The 16,963-nt window shown below is 46.1% G+C and overlaps 1 protein-coding gene across 2 annotated transcripts in view; it reads left to right on the top strand.

Moving 5' to 3' along the window:
* eefsec (eukaryotic elongation factor, selenocysteine-tRNA-specific) overlaps positions 1 to 13,193 on the top strand; it is a 279,639-nt gene extending 266,446 nt beyond the window's left edge. For both annotated transcript variants that reach the window (XM_067998386.1, XM_067998388.1), the window contains exon 7: positions 10,060 to 13,193. In XM_067998386.1, the coding sequence (XP_067854487.1) occupies positions 10,060 to 10,235 (176 nt within the window). In that variant the 3' untranslated portion in view covers positions 10,236 to 13,193. The remainder of the gene's footprint in view (positions 1 to 10,059) is intronic.
* Positions 13,194 to 16,963: the final 3,770 nt, after the last annotated feature.

Genomic DNA, 16,963 nt, shown 5'->3' with positions numbered 1-16,963 from the left:
ATTAAAAAGGAACAAAGACCACATGTATACAGAGCAAAAATCCTACACGGTCTTTTCAAGTATTAAATAATTACAAACAAAGCAGTGAGAATGGGAGCATTTGTTGCTGTCAACCTCCCAGTACCAAAAGCACGTTTTGTATCTTGGCTTTCATTTTGGGTAATCACGAAAGAATGCACGAAAACAAAACTGTTTCCCAAGTGCTGTTTGTTGGTGCCATGATTAATTTAATCTTCAAACAGTTTAGCAAATTGCTTCCAATTGCTGGCGTCACTTTCATGTGGAAGGCCAGACTCTGCGAATGCCTCCGTCGAGCGATGAATGGGTCTGCTGCTTTTCAGTGGGAATGAAGCCGTTCCCAAACAGCTAGGAGCGCCTGTAATTGCTGCATTAATGGATTCTGGCCTCTCAGGACACATTTTTACCAAATATTTGTGCCTTTTTTTCTCCTTCCCCTTTCACCTATTAAAGCCCATATTGTTTTATGTACATTTTAACTTTTTCACATCCACATCTTTTACAAAGACCAAGGTTAATCGGCCCAGAGAAGCCCCTTCACTCCCCACAACTTTCAGTGTCGTATTTTTCCTCACACTTCATTGGCCAGAAGGACAGTTGGCGCAGAGATTGCTGGAGGGGGGGCATCTCGCGAATACCCCGTTAGTTAGACTTTTTCCCCTCACCCTTCAGCTCGAAAAATGTTTGCACCGTAATTTACTGGAAGCGCGAGCTGATTACAGCATGGCGACAGTAACGGGGCATCCAGGACCTTAATGGATGGCGGGACCAACAGTCTATCTCCTTAACCAAAGAGATTTAAGGATTGAGAAAGAAACAGAGGAACGACGGAGAAGGAGGATGAATTAGAGTCAAATCAGGTACAGAAAGAGAAATAAAGTGAGGGAAAGAAAGATTGGATTCAGAGAGGGAGAGAAAAGAGACAGAAAGGAAAAGTACGGAAACATTTTTTAAAATCACTAACAATAATTTACTACCTGCAGGAATGAGACTCCACAGTTTCAGTTGTTTCCTTTCTGGGCAGGAACATAAATCTCCTCATTAAAAAGGTACTTACGCTGTTTAGTTCCAGCCCTAACTTTCTGCAGTGAGTTTAATGGGTAATTAATGCACAAATGCAGCAATTTCTTGAAACTCTCAGGGAGTTTAACGACGGAGCAGCGCAAATCGTCCAGCAACTTTTGGCAATTCACGATTTGCAGCGTCTCTTCCTCTCCACCAGTTGCTGGACGATTTACACATTAATAACTGCGAGCGCCATTGAACTCTCAGTTATTTTGGCAGCAAAATCTGGGACAATATTTTACTTGGAAAGAATTTTAACCACTTTCTAAAATTTGAATAAGGAGATTTGCACCAACTGAAGTACAAAGAGATCGCAAACAACTTACTGACAGTGAAACTTCTTTTAAAAGCTGTTTTTCTTACCTGTCTGTTTTTGGCCCCTGCTCCATACACCTTACAGAACATTGGGTTAAAAACCTGTTCCCAAGCTGTGCCCTCTTGACACCTCACGGAGCAGAGGTGGAGAAGTGTTTAAACGCCACTCAAACCTGTCTCACATGCAGCCTTGTAGGCAAACTCCCTATCTATAGCAGGAGGTCCAGAGATGGACAAGGATACTGCATTAAGGAATATCGACCCAGCATACAATTAGTTGTGGGACACAGGATTCCAGTATTGTTGCATAGAATTACATAGAATGGACGGCACAGAAACAGGCCACTCGGCCCTGCTGGTCTATGCCAGTGTTTTTGCTCCACACGAGCCTCCTCCCACCTTACTTCATCTCACCCTATCAGCCTTATAGCGCGTCACCTATTCCATTACCTGATGCCTTGACTTCTGAATTTTCATTATGTGCTCTTGACTTTATTGCAGGTACAGTAGAGTAGTGGTTATGTTACGGGACTCGTACTCTACAAGCTAGAGGCCTGGACTAATAATCCAGAGAACGAGAGTTCAAATCCCACTACAACTGTTTGAGAATTTAATTTTTTTTTTAAAACTGGGTATCAGTAAAAGTGACCATGAAGCTGTCGGATTGTCGTAAAAAATCCAACTGGTTCACTAATGTCTTGTAGGGCAGGAAACCTGCCGTCCTTACCCGGTCTGGGCCTGTACATGACTCTAGTCCCCACACCAATATATTTGACTCTCAACCGTGCTCTGAAGTGGCCTAGCAAACCACTCAGATCTAGGGATGGGCAATAAATGCTGGCCTTGCCAGTGACCCACACATCCCGAGAATGATTTTTTTTTAAATCCCAAAATGATTTGGTCGATGAGGGGGAGGGGTCAATCTCTTATGCCGCTCTGCAATTCTCCCGGGACAGACCATAATTACATCCAAGGTCTTACAGATAGTTTGTAGACGTTGGGTCTGCTTCTGAATAATGGCTATAATTTGGGATTCAAACCTGACATTATAAAAAGGATAAAGAGGTACTGAAGAAGGTGCAAAAAAGATTTACAAGGATGATACCAGAACTGAGAGGTTATAACTATCAGGAAAGATTGAACAGGCTGGGGCTCTTTTCTGTAGAAAAGAGGAGACTGAGTGACCTGATAGAGGTCTTTAAGATAATGAAGTGGTTTGATAGAGTAGACGTAGAGAAGATGTTTCCACTTGTGGGGGGAGTCCAAAACTAGGGGCCATAAATATAAGATAGTCACTAATAATCCTATACAAAATTCAGGAGAAACTTCTTTACCCAGAGAGTGGTGGGAATGTAGAACTCGCTATCACAAGGAGTAGTTGAGGCGAATAGCAGACATGCATTTAAGAACCGAGATGAGGTAAAATGAGGAAAAATTTCTTCACTCAGAGTTTTGTTAATTTTTGGAATTCTCTACCCCAGAGGGCTGTGGATACTCGGATACTCAATCATTGAGTATATTCACAACTGAGATCGATGGATATTTGGACACTGGGCATCGGGTCGGAAAGTGGAGTTGAGGTAGAAGATCAGCCATGATCTTATTGAATGGCGGAGCAGGCTCGAGGGGCCATATGGCCTACTCCTGCTCCTATTCCTTATGTTCTTATGTTCTTTAATGGGACAGCTAGATAAGTACATGAGGGAGAAAGGAATAGAAAGATATGTTGATAGGGTTAGATGAAGAGGGGTGGGAGGAGGCTCGTGTGAACCATAAACACCGGCTTAGACCTGTTGGGCCAAATGGCATGTTTCTGAGCTGTAAACTCGATGTAATTCTATGCTGAAAGACATTCTGAAGTCCGAGCACACTCTGTGACCCGTCAATAGATGGGAACTGAGCAGGTGTCAGGAGGCGGTTTTGGTTGAAAGTTCATAACATCATAGAAATTTACGGCACAGAAGGAGGCCATTCGGCCCATCATGTCCGTGCCGGCCGATAAAGAGCTATCCAGCTTAATCCCACTTTCCAGCACTTGGCCCATAATCCTGTAGGTTACGGCACTTCAAGTGCACGTCCAAGTACTTTTTAAATGAGTTTGAGGGTTTCTGCCTCTACCACCCTTTCAGGCAGTGAGTTCCAGACCCCCACCACCCTCTGGGTGAAAAAAATTATCCTCAGCTCCCCTCTAATCCTTCTACCAATTACTTTAAATCTATGCCCCCTGGTCACTGACCCCTCTGCTAAGGGAAATAGGATCTCCCTATCCACTCTATCTAGTCCCATCATAAATTGATATTAAATCTCCCCTCAGCCTACTTTGTTCCAAAGAAAACAACCCCAGCCTATCCAATCTTTTCTCGTAGCTAAAATTCTCCAGCCCTGGCAACATCTTTGTAAATCTCTTCTGTACCCTCTCTAGTGCAATCACATCTTTCCTGTAATGTGTTGACCAGAACTGTACACAGTACTCAAGCTGTGGCCTAACCAATGTCTTGTAGCATAACCTCCCTGCTCTTATATTCTAATAAAGAATAAAGGAAAGTATCCTGTATGCCTTTTTAACCACCTTATCTACCTGTCCTGCTACCTTCAGGGATCTGTGGACGTGCACTCCATGGTCCCTTTGTTCCTCTACACCTCTCAATATCGTTCCATTTATTGTGTATTCCCTTGCCTTGTTTGCCCTCCCCACATGCATTACCTCACACTTCTCTGGATTGAATTCCATTTGCCACTTTTCCGCCCACCTGACCAGTCCATTGATATCTTCCTGCAGTCTACAGCTTTCCTCCTCACTGTCAACCATACGGCCAATTTTTGTATCATCTGCAAACTTCTTGATCAAGCCCCCCACATTCAAGTCCAAATCATTAATGTATACCACAAAAAACAAGGGACTTAGTACTGAGCCTTGTGGAACCCCGCTGGAAACAGCCTTCCAGTCGCAAAAACACCCGTTAACCATTACCCTTTGCTTCCTGCAACTGAGCTAATTTTGGATCCAACTTGCCATTTTCCCTTGGATCCCATTGGGCTTTTACTTTTTTGACCAGTCTGCCATGTGGGACCTTGTTAAAAGCTTTGCTAAAGTCCATGTAGACTACATCAAACACGTTACCCTCATCGACCCTCCTTGTTACCTCCTCAAAAAATTCAATCAAGTTAGTCAGACACGACCTTCCCTTAACAAATCCATGCTGACTGTCCTTGATTAGTCCGTGCCTTTCTAAGTGACAGTTTATCTTGTCCCTCAGAATAATTTGCCCACCACCGAGATTAAGCTGACTGACCTACAATTACTCGGTCTATCTCTTTCTCCCTTTTTAACCAACGGTACCACGTTAGCAGTCTTCCAGTCCTCCGGCACCACGCCTGTAGCCAGGGAGGATCAGACTGCGGCCAGCATCTTGTGTGGTTCAGTCAGGCGCCCTTGTTGTTTGTCCCCTGGTTGACATGCACCCTCACTTCATGTAAAAATACGGGCAAAAGAAAGGACCCGCAGCATCTACGACAGGCCATACCTGTTTTTCTTTCTTCTGCGGGTATTTTGCCTATGTGTAACCCAGGTCTGCCGCCAACTAAGCCCAGGGGCCGCATTGTTGTAAGATGGGCTGAGCTGATTGCTAGTAATCGCGTTGCCGGCGACTATGCTGCTGCTTTATCTCCCCTTGGAGATCTGAAGACTGACAAACCTCAGCACAGCGCCTTGTATCTGAGGTGAGTCAGGGCCACACAAAAAGCAAGAATCCAAATAACCCGTCAGCTTCTTGACAGCGTATCAAAACATGCAGCGCTGACAAAAAAAAAAGGCATTTCAACTGCACTGGCTTGGGAGAAAAGTAAGACTTTCAGTTATCTTGGAACAATCCCTCCTCGTCTTCCGATCCCGGTCATAGAATCGTAGAGCCGTACAGCATGGAAGGTGTTCATTCGCCCAATTGGCCTTTTATTCAATTGCGAGCCTCAATAATGAGTGTCAGCAGACTGTTTATAATAAATTGGAGCAAGGTAGCGAGACTTAGACAAGCTAGTCCACAAAAAAAGAAAAATTGAGTGCCAATTTTCATTTGTACAATGAAGGTAGGAAAAGACAGCCTGCTAAAACCCACATGTGACGCTGCATTCTAAGAGGAACATAAGAAATAGGAGCAGGAGTAGGCCATACGGCCCCTCGAGCCTGCTCCGCCATTCAAACAGATCATCGCTGATAGTAAGATACAGGCCTCAGGAGTGGCTATTGCATCTTTCCTCTTGACTAAAGAGGGTGTGTGACATAGGGAGAAAAAAAACTACATCAATATCTTTTTAAAAACAATTCTTGGCCTCCTTAGTGACTTGGCTTTTAAGAGAATAAAAATGTTTGGGATTGTGTCGAGTTGATGCTAAACAGGCAGCACAGGGTGGACTAGCAGCGTGAGCAGAAAGAATTGCATTCATATAACGCCTTATCACATCTGTCACAAAGAGCTTCAGATAGTGTTATGTCGGCAAACACAGCAGCCATTATGCACACAGTAAGATCCTGAGACTTCAGTGGGATGAATGATCACTTATCTGTTTTTTGGTAGTGTTGGTTGAAAGAAGATTGTTGGCCAAATCTCATTCATAAAGTGCCAAAGGATCTTTAACATCCACCAGAACAGGCAGACAGAGCCTCACTTTGTCTCATCTGAAGGCTGGTATCTCCAGCAATGCAGCACTCCCTCAGTACTGTACTGAAGTAGATCGTTCACAACCTTGGCGTCCTATTTGACCCTGACATGAGCTTCCGACCACACATCCGCTCCGTCGCCAAGACCGCCTACTTCCACCTCCGAAACATCGCCCGTCTCCGCCCCTGCCTCAGCTCACGTGCTGCTGAAAACTCATCCATGCCTTTGTTACCTCTAGACTTGACTATTCTCTCCTGGCCGGCCTCCTATCTTCCACCCTCTGCAAACTTGAGCTCATCCAAAACTCTGCCGCCCGTATCCTAACTCGCACCAAGTCCTGTTCACCCAACACCCCTGAGCTCACTGACCTACACTGGCTCCCGGTTCGGGAATGCTTCGATTTTAAAATTCTCATCCTTATTTTCAAATCCCTCTATGGCCCCTCCATAAACCTCTCCGCCTCTCTCTCCTCTTTTAAGACGCTCCTTAAAACCTACCTCTTTGACCAAGCTTTCGGTCACCTGTCCTAACATTTTCCTATGTGGCTCGGTTCAAATTTTGTTTGAAAATCGCTCCTGTGAAGCGCCCTGGGAGGTTTTACTATGTTAGAGATGCGATATAAATGCAAGTTGTTGTTGTTGCCGAAGTGTCAGCCTGGATTTTGTGCTCAAGCCTCTGGAGTGGGGCTTGAACCCACAACCTTCTGACTCAGAGGCAAGAGTGCAACCCACTGAGCCAAACTGTGACTCCACTTAAAAGTTTTTTTTAACTTGGCCTCAGGATGTGGGTAACGTTGGCAAGGCCGCATTTATTGCCCACCTCTGGTTGGCCTGTGAAGGTGGTGGTGGGCCGTTCCCTTTGAGCCTCTGCAGTCCGTGGGGTGAAGGTGCTCCCACAGTGCTGTTAGGGAGCGAATTCCAGGATACTGACTGAGCTACAATGAAGGATATTTGTCCAGGTCGGGATGGCATGAGACCTGGAGGTGAACTTGGGGGTGATGGTGTTCCCACAACATTGCTACTCTCATCCTTCTTGGTGGTAGAGGTCGCAGGGGAGGGAGGTGTTGTTGAAGTAACATCGATGAGTTGCTGCGGTGCATCCTGTGGATGTACAGCCACAGTGTGAATTGCCTTCTAGAAAATGTCTTTAGTTAGCAATGTTAGTTCAACAAATACTAAAACAAAACCATTTCTTATTGCACATGAATAAAATTGTCAAGAATCCCTTGAGAAACGGAAAGCATTTTACTTAAATGGATGCAGCTGCATCCCTTGGTGATGTCGACCCTTAGTCCATAAGGGGTTAAGTCAGTCTAATGTGCATGAGCCGTAAATATAGATCCCATTGCTTATCGCTGGTGATGGAAATTAGTACAGAGATACACAGAAATGTCCTCCAATTTCTGCCTGCATAATGCATGCGCCTTGTCTAATGTGATCAAGCGGATATTTTAACCTGTTTTCCTGATTTCCCATGAAGTGAAAGGGAGTATGTTTTCCGTAACCAGAGAAATCCACAGAGGTAGAATAGATGAAGCTGTGAGATTACGAGGAATCCTGTCTGCTACGGTTTGCACATGCATAGCGGCCTGTGATGGACTCGTTTGTAGTCTGTAGACCTCCTGGCACCAGGGCCTTTGATGCAGGCCCTTTTCCCCCATTGGTCAGGCCGAGGATGTCACCCACCCTATCGCAATTTTCTTTTGGTCATGATGGCAAGAACAGTTATCTGATTTGGTGGTTTTTTTGAGATAAGGTGTGACTCCACATAGTCAGAATAGCTGAGCAGGGCCTTGGCCGGCCTGCCTACATGCTCTCTCTTGTGTCTCAGCCCCACCTCCTCCTCCTTGTGAGGGCTTGGCTTCTGCCGCATTGTCCCAGGACTCTGCCAGTGCCTGTAAGAATGCGAGTGATGCCACAATGTCTATGAGGTGAATTCCGCAACAATATTTTAGCGATGTTTGAATCCAGAGCAGGTAGTTAGGTCTTTAACCCCTTCACTGCATTATTGCTTTGACAATTTTAAAATAGGCTTTTATTAGGGACATAAAGAAAGAACTTGAATTTATATAGTGCCTTTCACGACCTCAGGATGTCCCAAAGCGCTTAACATCCTGTGAAGTACTTTGTAGTCACTGTTGTAATGTAGGAAACGCGGCAGCCAATTTGCGCACAGCAAGATCCCACAAACAGCAATGTGATAATGACCAGATAATCTGTTTTTAGTAATGTTGGTTGAGGGATAAATATTGGTCAGGACACCGGGGAGAACTCCCCGCTCTTCTTTGAAATAGCGCCTTGGGATCTTTTACATCCATCTGAGTGAGCAGACGTGGCCTCAGTTTAACATCTCATCCGAAAGACAGCACCTCCGACAGGGCAGAACTCCCTCAGTACTGCACTGGGACTGTCGACCTCGATTTTGTGCTCAAGTCTGTGGAGTGGGTAACCCACAACCTTCTGACTCAGAGGCGAGAGTGCTACCCGCTGAGCCGTATAGCACCTTCCGACATCGTCAGGGTGTCCCAACATGATTCATAGGCTGTGAAGTGCTTTTGAAATGTAGTCATTGTCATTGGGCCCAAGTGCAGGGCTGGAGGAAGTTACCGACTCTGGGTGCGCTGACACCAAGTAGGCATTTACAGATGAGGATTTTGAAATCACACTAGGAGGCAGGAAGCCAGTGAAGATCGGCAAGTTCAGAGGCGATGGGCGAGTGAGATTTAGTGCGGAGCAGCAGAATTTTAGTCAAGGTGAAGTTTATGTGGGGCAGAGCTCAGGTTGGCCGGCAAGGGGAGTGTTGGAGAGGTCGAGGTGATGAAGATGTGGATGAGAGTTTCTTCAAAACATCACATTTTCACTGGGAAACACTGCCTCTGCAAGGAAGTTATGCTGAATCTTTATCAATCACTGGTTAAGCCTCAGCTGGAGTATTGTGTCCGATTCTGAGCACTGCACTTTAGGAAGGACGTCAAGCTTGGAGAGGGTGCAGAGGAGATTTAAGAGAATGGTGCCAGGGATGAGGGACTTCATTTATGTGGAAAGACTAGAGAAGCTGGGGTTGTTCTCCTTAGAACAGAGAAGGTTTAGAGGAGATTTAATAGAGGTATTCAAAATCATAAAAGGTTTTGATCGAGTAAAAAGGAGAAACTGTTTCCACTGGCAGGAGGGTCGGTAACCAGAGGACACGGATTTAAGGCAATTGGCAAAAGAACCAGAGGGGAGATGAGAAGATTTTTTTTTATGCAGCAAATTGTTATGATTTGGAATGCACTGCCTGAAAGGGCGGTGGAAGCAGATTCAGTAGTAACTTTCAAAAGGCAATTGTATATACACTTGAAGGGGAGGAATTTGCAGGGCTATGGGGAAAGAGCAGGGGGAGTGGGACTAATTGGACAGCTCTTTCAAAGGGCCGGCACAGGCATGATGGGCTGAATGGCCTCCTTCTATGCTGGGCTTTATGGATCCAGGGATCTAGTATTACATAGAATGTACAGCACAGAAACAGGGAATTCGGCCCAACGGGTCTATGCCGGTGTTTATGCTCCACACGAGCCTCCTCCCTCCCTACTTCATCTCACCCTATCAGCATATCCTTCTATTCCTTTCTCCCTCATGTGTTTATCCAGCTTCCCCTTAAATACATCTACACTATTCCCCTCAACTACTCCTTGTAGTAGCGAGATCCACATTCTAACCATTCTCTGGGTAAAGTTCTCCTGAATTCCCTATTGGATTTATTAGTGACTATCTTATATTTATGGGCCCTAGTTCTGGTCTCCGCAAGTGGAAACATCTTCTCTACGTCCACCCTACCAAAGGCTTTCATAATCTTAAAGACCTCAATCAGTTCACCCCCTCAGCCTTCTCTTTTCTAGAGAAAATCAGTATTGGAATCCGCGGGGGGAGGGGGGTCGAGCCTAACCGCTATCACTTATAAAATTGCGTCATGTTATTAGTCTGTAAAGTGCGAAGAGAATATGACAATTGTTGCCCTCCACCCACAGATGGTCTAACCCCAGAAACGAAGCAGCAGCTCACGTCATCCAGCAAGAAAAAATCGAAAGGAAAGGGCGACCCAACCAAAGAGGATGAGGGGAAGAGCGAAATGCAGCCCATCACTATCACCTTGGCCTTTAAGAGATATATATTTGACCCACAGAAGAAAATGGTTCAGTCTTAAAGGCCATGTTTATTGTTGAAGAAGGGATGGTGAGAGATGGGACAGGGGGGGTTAAAAGGTCCTTGCGTTAAAGCTCATTATTCTTGGGGGCGGTTTTGTGATTTCTGAAGGAATAAAATTGAATTTGATTGCTGGAGGATCTTTTCTGTTTCAAAGTGCAGCCTGTACAACTTTTTTTTTCCCCAAATGAGATGGGTTTTCTCGTGCCTCCCCCCACCCGAAGGCACAGGTGCTGTCAGCTGCCCAGTACCTCATGTAAGTAGCCATTTTAGCAGCCTGGGTATAGATTGTCAGCAGGCCACGGCGGGGGGATAACCTGATTGTCCACACACTCACACTTCCTTGCAATGGGTCAGTTAGCAGAATTGAAGTCAGATGTGGGAACCCTGGCTGATTCTTGTTGTCCCCTTACCCGGGGCACTGAGGTCGATTTGTAGCAACCATACCATTCCTGGAAAATGTCAGTCAGCGTCTGAAAGAGAAGAGGCAGCTCAGCAATATGGACGGGACCTATCAGAATTCCACCCCCAGAATGTCAACCTATCTTTCTGTTTCAGATGCTGGCTGTGTATTTGTAGCATTTTCTGCTTGTGTCTCAGATCTCCCAACTTTTTATTATATTTTTCTTTTCATCTCTTTGTACTTTTTGGAATACGGTCTTAGACTGCGTTCACACTAAGGCACTTCACAGGGACGATTGTCAAAACAAAATTTGACACCGAGCCACATGAGGAGATATTAGGGACAGGTGACCAAAAGCTTGGTCAAAGAGGTAGGTTTTAAGGAGTGTCTTAAAGGAGGAGAGGGAGGTAGAGAGGTTTAGGGAGGGAATTCTCGGAGGGTTGTAGGCCTGGAGAAGGTTACATAACAACATAAGAAATAGGAGCAGGAGTGGGCCATTGAGCCCCTCGAGACTGCTCCGCCATTCAATTATATCATAGCTGATCTTCTACCTCAACTCCACTTTCCCGCCTTATCCCCATATCCCTTGATTCCCTTAGTGTCCAAAGATTGTTACAGAGCTGGGAGCGGCGAGGCCAATTTGAGGGATTTGAAAACAAGGATGAGAATTTAAAATCGAGGCATTGCCGGACCCCGGGTGCAGAACAAACCCATGGCCGGGAGCAGCTCCCCTCGGAGTCTTGCTCCGCACCGCTCCAGACTCAGATGGGTCCGGCTCCGGGTTTACACTGCAGCTGTAGCGTGGGTGCAAAGTGTAAAGCGTGTCGCACCAGCGCCCTATCCTTAGTGTAAACGCAGCACGGAGTATCCAGTCCCATTATAGGACTGATTCTGGTTTCGAAAGTGTCACAACCCTCCTTCAGGGACTACAGTATATTTCGAGAAGATAATGTACCCAGGAATGGGACGTGTCTACACCGTGATCAGGTCAGCACTGCGCTTGAAATTATATATTATCAACCGAATGCCAATGAATGTAAATCTATGTGCACTGCATGGTTTGGTTGTGAGCTGAGTGTACAAATCGTTAAATATTATTGATTATTGACATGTATTGAACTGCCATGGTGGCTGTTGGGTGTTGCATTGTGGGAAATGTCCAAACAACTAGAATTTTACTTATTTTGTTTTTTCCCTTTTTTGCCTGATCTTTTATACAACCACCACTCCCACAGCATTGTTCTCCAGGCCACAGCAGGGAGTTTTTGTCTGATTTTCATTGTGGATATTCATGCCCACTGGTCTGTAACTTCACGCAGTAAAGACAGAACTGAGCGTTAGATTGTTTTACTGCTCTGTGATGTCTTGCTCACGATAGAGGCCTTTTGATTTATTCTCCCCGTCCTGGTAACCCTTTCTCCCAACCTGCTGTTCCTGTCCCAATGACTCTTTCCCCAGACCCACTAGCTGCCCTGGGTCACCTTCTCCTCCAGCCCACTCCCCCTGCCCTGGGTCACCTTCTCCTCCAGCCCACTCCCCCTGCCCTGGGTCACCTTCTCCCCATACTCAATCCCCCTGCCCTGGGTCACCTTCTCCTCCAGCCCACTCCCCCTGCCCTGGGTCACCTTCTCCTCCAGCCCACTCCCCCTGCCCTGGGTCACCTTCTCCTCCAGCCCACTCCCCCTGCCCTGGGTCACCTTCTCCCCAAACTCACTCCCCCTGCCCTGGGTCACCTTCTCCTCCAACCCACTCCCCCTGCCCTCGATCACCTTCTCTCCCTGCCCTCGATCACCTTTCCTTCCTGCCCTCGATCACCTTCTCTCCCTGCCCTCGATCACCTTCTCTCCCTGCCCTCGATCACCTTCTCTCCCTGCCCTCGATCACCTTCTCTCCCTGCCCTCGATCACCTTCTCTCCCTGCCCTCGATCACCTTCTCTCCCTGCCCTCGATCACCTTCTCTCCCTGCCCTCGATCACCTTCTCTCCCTGCCCTCGATCACCTTCTCTCCCTGCCCTCGATCACCTTCTCTCCCCCTGCCCTGGGTCACCTTCTCTCCTAACCTGCTCTCCCTGCCCTGGGGTACCCACCCTCCTAGCCCACTACCCCATCCCACTACCCCTCCCCTAAGAATTGCTTCCTGATCAAGCCGCTTCAGAACTGAAGTCTCTCGGCGAAGCAGAGTGAGAGACTCCTGCAGCCACCTGGTGTGAGATTTTAACCGCTGCCATCCAAGTTGTTAATTTTCCTTTCTGACTTGAGGTTCGTGTTGCGTTATGTCGAACAGAAGACAGCCCGAAGGGGCTTTCATGCTTCTTACACCACTGTGCTGCACTGTCACAGATCACTGCTCGTGCCAAAGTTCACTGAGGTCAGACGACAAAAAGAACTGCACTGATTTATATAAGAATTCAGTTATTGTACAATGCAGAGTTTAGATTATCTTTTGATTGATCGATGCAATCCGAATTACAGGCTTCTCGTAATTAACAGTAACACAAGACAATCGATATGAAATGTTGCTGTAGCAAAAATAAAGGAAAATGCAAATTTCTAAAATGATCTTTTGGAGTTTTTTTTGGTAAATGTTCCCTTTTTTCCTGCAATATTGAACCTTTTCTTTTTCCCTCAGCCAGACGCCTCTGCAACCGAGAAGGCAGCTCTAGAATCTCTTCCCCTCCCCTCACCCCCAGGCTGTTGTTGGTGCTCTGTATAATCTGCCAGTCACCTCCAGATTTTGCCTTCTCCCTATCGAAGAATGGCACAGGTTCTACTTGGTGCTACTCCAATGGAGGGCTGACCACTGCAGGACTTGCAACTACCCCATTCCCCGCCCATCTCCCGCTCCCCATCTCCATCTCCCTCTCCCCATCTCCATCTCCATCTCCCTCTCCCCATCTCCATCTCCCGCTCCCCATCTCCATCTCCCTCTCCCCATCTCCCTCTCCCCATCTCCCGCTCCCCATCTCCCGCTCCCCATCTCCCGCTCCCCATCTCCCTCTCCCCATCTCCCTCTCCCCATCTCCCGCTCTCCATCTCCCGCTCCCCATCTCCCGCTCCCCATCTCCCGCTCCCCATCTCCCGCTCCCCATCTCCCTCTCCCCATCTCCCTCTCCCCATCTCCCGCTCCCCATCTCCCGCTCCCCATCTCCCTCTCCCCATCCCCCCATCCCCCGTGTCCACCTCCCTCCCCCCATCCCCCTTGTCCACCTCCCTCCCCCCATCCCCCTTGTCCACCTCCCTCCCCCCATCCCCCTTGTCCACCTCCCTCCCCATCTCCCTCCCCCCTTCCCCCCATCTCCCTCCCCCATCTCCCTCCCTCCCCCCTGACCATCTCCCTCCCCCCAGCCCCCCTGACCATCTCCCCCTCCCCAGCCCCCCTGCCCATCTCCCTCCCCCCACCACCCTCCCCCCTTCCCCCCACCTCCCTCCCCCCTCCCCCCCACCACCCTCCCCCCTACCCCCCACCACATTCCCCCCTCCCCCCCACCACCCTCCCCCCTCACCACCCTCCCCCGCCCATCTCCCTCTCCCCATCTCCCTGCCCCTCCACCCACCCCGCCCCCTGGCTCTATGACAGTGGATGTGGGGATGCTAACTCTTAAGTGTCACCGTCCTGCCCTCTTCTCACAAAGCTGTAAGTTTTTATTGCTGCCACTTCTCTCTCTTTTATCATCCAATGGTTAAACCGAGACCCCGTCTGCCCTCTCAGGTGGACGTATAAGATCCCATGGCACTTTGAATTTTTAATTTGCTGGTCATTTTCATCGAACCAATCTTGATGCTTTCTCCTGGAAAAGCCGATGGCAGCTGGCAGACTGAAGTTAAAGTAGCTTTTAGCAATTCCCATTGATAGTTCACACTGCTTTATCTGACTGAGTTCAATGCGAGGCTCTTCCCTAGACGTCCTCAGGACTCATTTCTTGCATCCTCAGCTTCTAGACATTACACATTTAGCTTTCTCCCTGGCTTTTGATGTTTACGAGGTTTGTAAATTTGTCCTGATGAGCCTGTGATCAGTCCAACTGTCACCTGCACCACGCACAGCTCGAGTGATCAGAACATCCCACAGATCCCTTGATCGAACGATGATCCAATGATTCGATCTCAGACACATCCATGATGTTTTCTGTTAATCTTTCTCCTAAACCAGAGTGTTGGTGATAATTAGCCCATGTTCAGCAAAATATAATATACATGCACCTGTACAATGTAATGTACACTCACCTGTACAATGTAATGTACACTCACCTGTACAATATAATATACGCTCTGCTGTACAATATAATATACGCTCTGCTGTACAATATAATATACACTCATCTGTACAATGTAATATACACTCACCTGTACAATATATATGCTCACCTGTACAGTGTAATATACACACACCAATTCAATGTAATATATACTCACCTGCATATTCACTCTCCTGTGCAACATGATATACACACTCCTGTACACATAATATACACTTATCTGTACAACATTATATATTCTCTTGTACAACGTAATATACACTCTCCTGTACAACGTAATATACACTCTCCTGTACAACGTAATATACACTCTCCTGTACAATGTAATATACACTCACCTGTACAACGTAATATACACTCTCTTGTACAACGTAATATACACTCTCTTGTAAAACGTAATATACACTCTCTTGTACAACGTAATATACACTCTCTTGTACAACGTAATATACACTCACCTGTCCAGTGTAATATATACTCACCGGTACAATGTAATACACACTCACCTGCACAGTGTAAAACACACTCACCTGTACAGTGTAATACAGACTCACCTGTATAATGTAATACACATTCACCTATACAGTGTAATATATACTCACCTGTATAATGTAATACACACTCACCTATACAGTGTAATATACACTCACCTGTATAATGTAATACACACTCACCTGTACAGTGTAATATACACTCACCTGTACAATGTAATACACACTTACCTGTACAAGGTAATACACACCTGTCCAGTGTAATACACACTCACCTGTACAGTGTAATATATACTCATCTGTCCAGTGTAATGCACACTCACCTGTCCAGTGTAATACACACTCACCTGTATAGTGTAATATATACGCACGTGTACAGTGTAATACACACTCACCTGTACAGTGTGGTATATAAGCATCGGTACAGTGTATTACATACTCACCTGTACAGTGTAATACACATTCACATGTCCAGTGTAATACACACTCACCTGTCCAGTGTAATATACACTCACCTGTCCATTGTAATATGGACTCACCTGTCCAGTGTAATACACACTCACCTGTAAAATGTAATACACACTCACCTGTACAGTGCAATATACACTCACCTCTACAGTGTAATATACACTCACCTGTACAATGTAATACACACCCACCTGTACAGTGTAATATATACTCACCTGTATAATGTAATACACACTCACCTGTACAGTGTAATATACACTCACCTGTATAAAGTAATACACACTCCCCTGTACAGTGTAATATACACTCACCTGTACAATGCAATACACACTTACCTGTATAATGCAATACACACTCACCTCTACAGTGTAACATACACTCACCTGTACAAGGGAATACACACTCATCTATCCAGTGTAATACACACTCACCTGTACAGTGTAATATATACTCACCTGTACAGTGTAATATATACACACCTGTACAGTGTAATATAAACTCACCTGTCCAGTGTAATATAAACTCATCTGTACAGTGTAATATATACTCACCTGTGCAGTGTAATACACACTCACCTGTCCAGTGTAATATATACTCACCTGTACAGTGTAATACACACTCATCTGTCTGGTGTAATATACACTTGCCTGTGCAGTGTAATACACAACGAGCTGTACAGTGTAATACAAAATCACCTGTGCAGTGTGATATAAACACACCTGTGCAGAGTAATACACACTTACCTGTCCAGTGCAATATACACTAAACTGTACAGTGTAATACACACTCACCTGTCCAGTGTAATAAAAACAGACCTGTCCAGTGTGATATATACTCACCTGTCCAGTGTAATATATACTCATCAGTACAGTGTAATATATACTCACCTGTACACTGTAATATATACTCACCTGTCAAGTGTAATATATACTCATCTGTACATTGTAATATATACTCATCTGTACAGTGAAATATGTACTCACCTTTCCAGTGTAATATATACTCACCTGTACAGTGTAATATATACTCACCTGTCCAGTGTAATACATACTCACCTTTCCAGTGTAATACATACTCACCTGTCCAGTGTAATACACACTCACTTGTCCAG

The sequence above is a fragment of the Heptranchias perlo genome, chromosome 17 (assembly GCF_035084215.1).
Source record: "Heptranchias perlo isolate sHepPer1 chromosome 17, sHepPer1.hap1, whole genome shotgun sequence".
NCBI classification, from domain to species: Eukaryota; Metazoa; Chordata; class Chondrichthyes; order Hexanchiformes; family Hexanchidae; genus Heptranchias; species Heptranchias perlo.
This window is presented reverse-complemented; position numbering and strand designations above follow the sequence as displayed.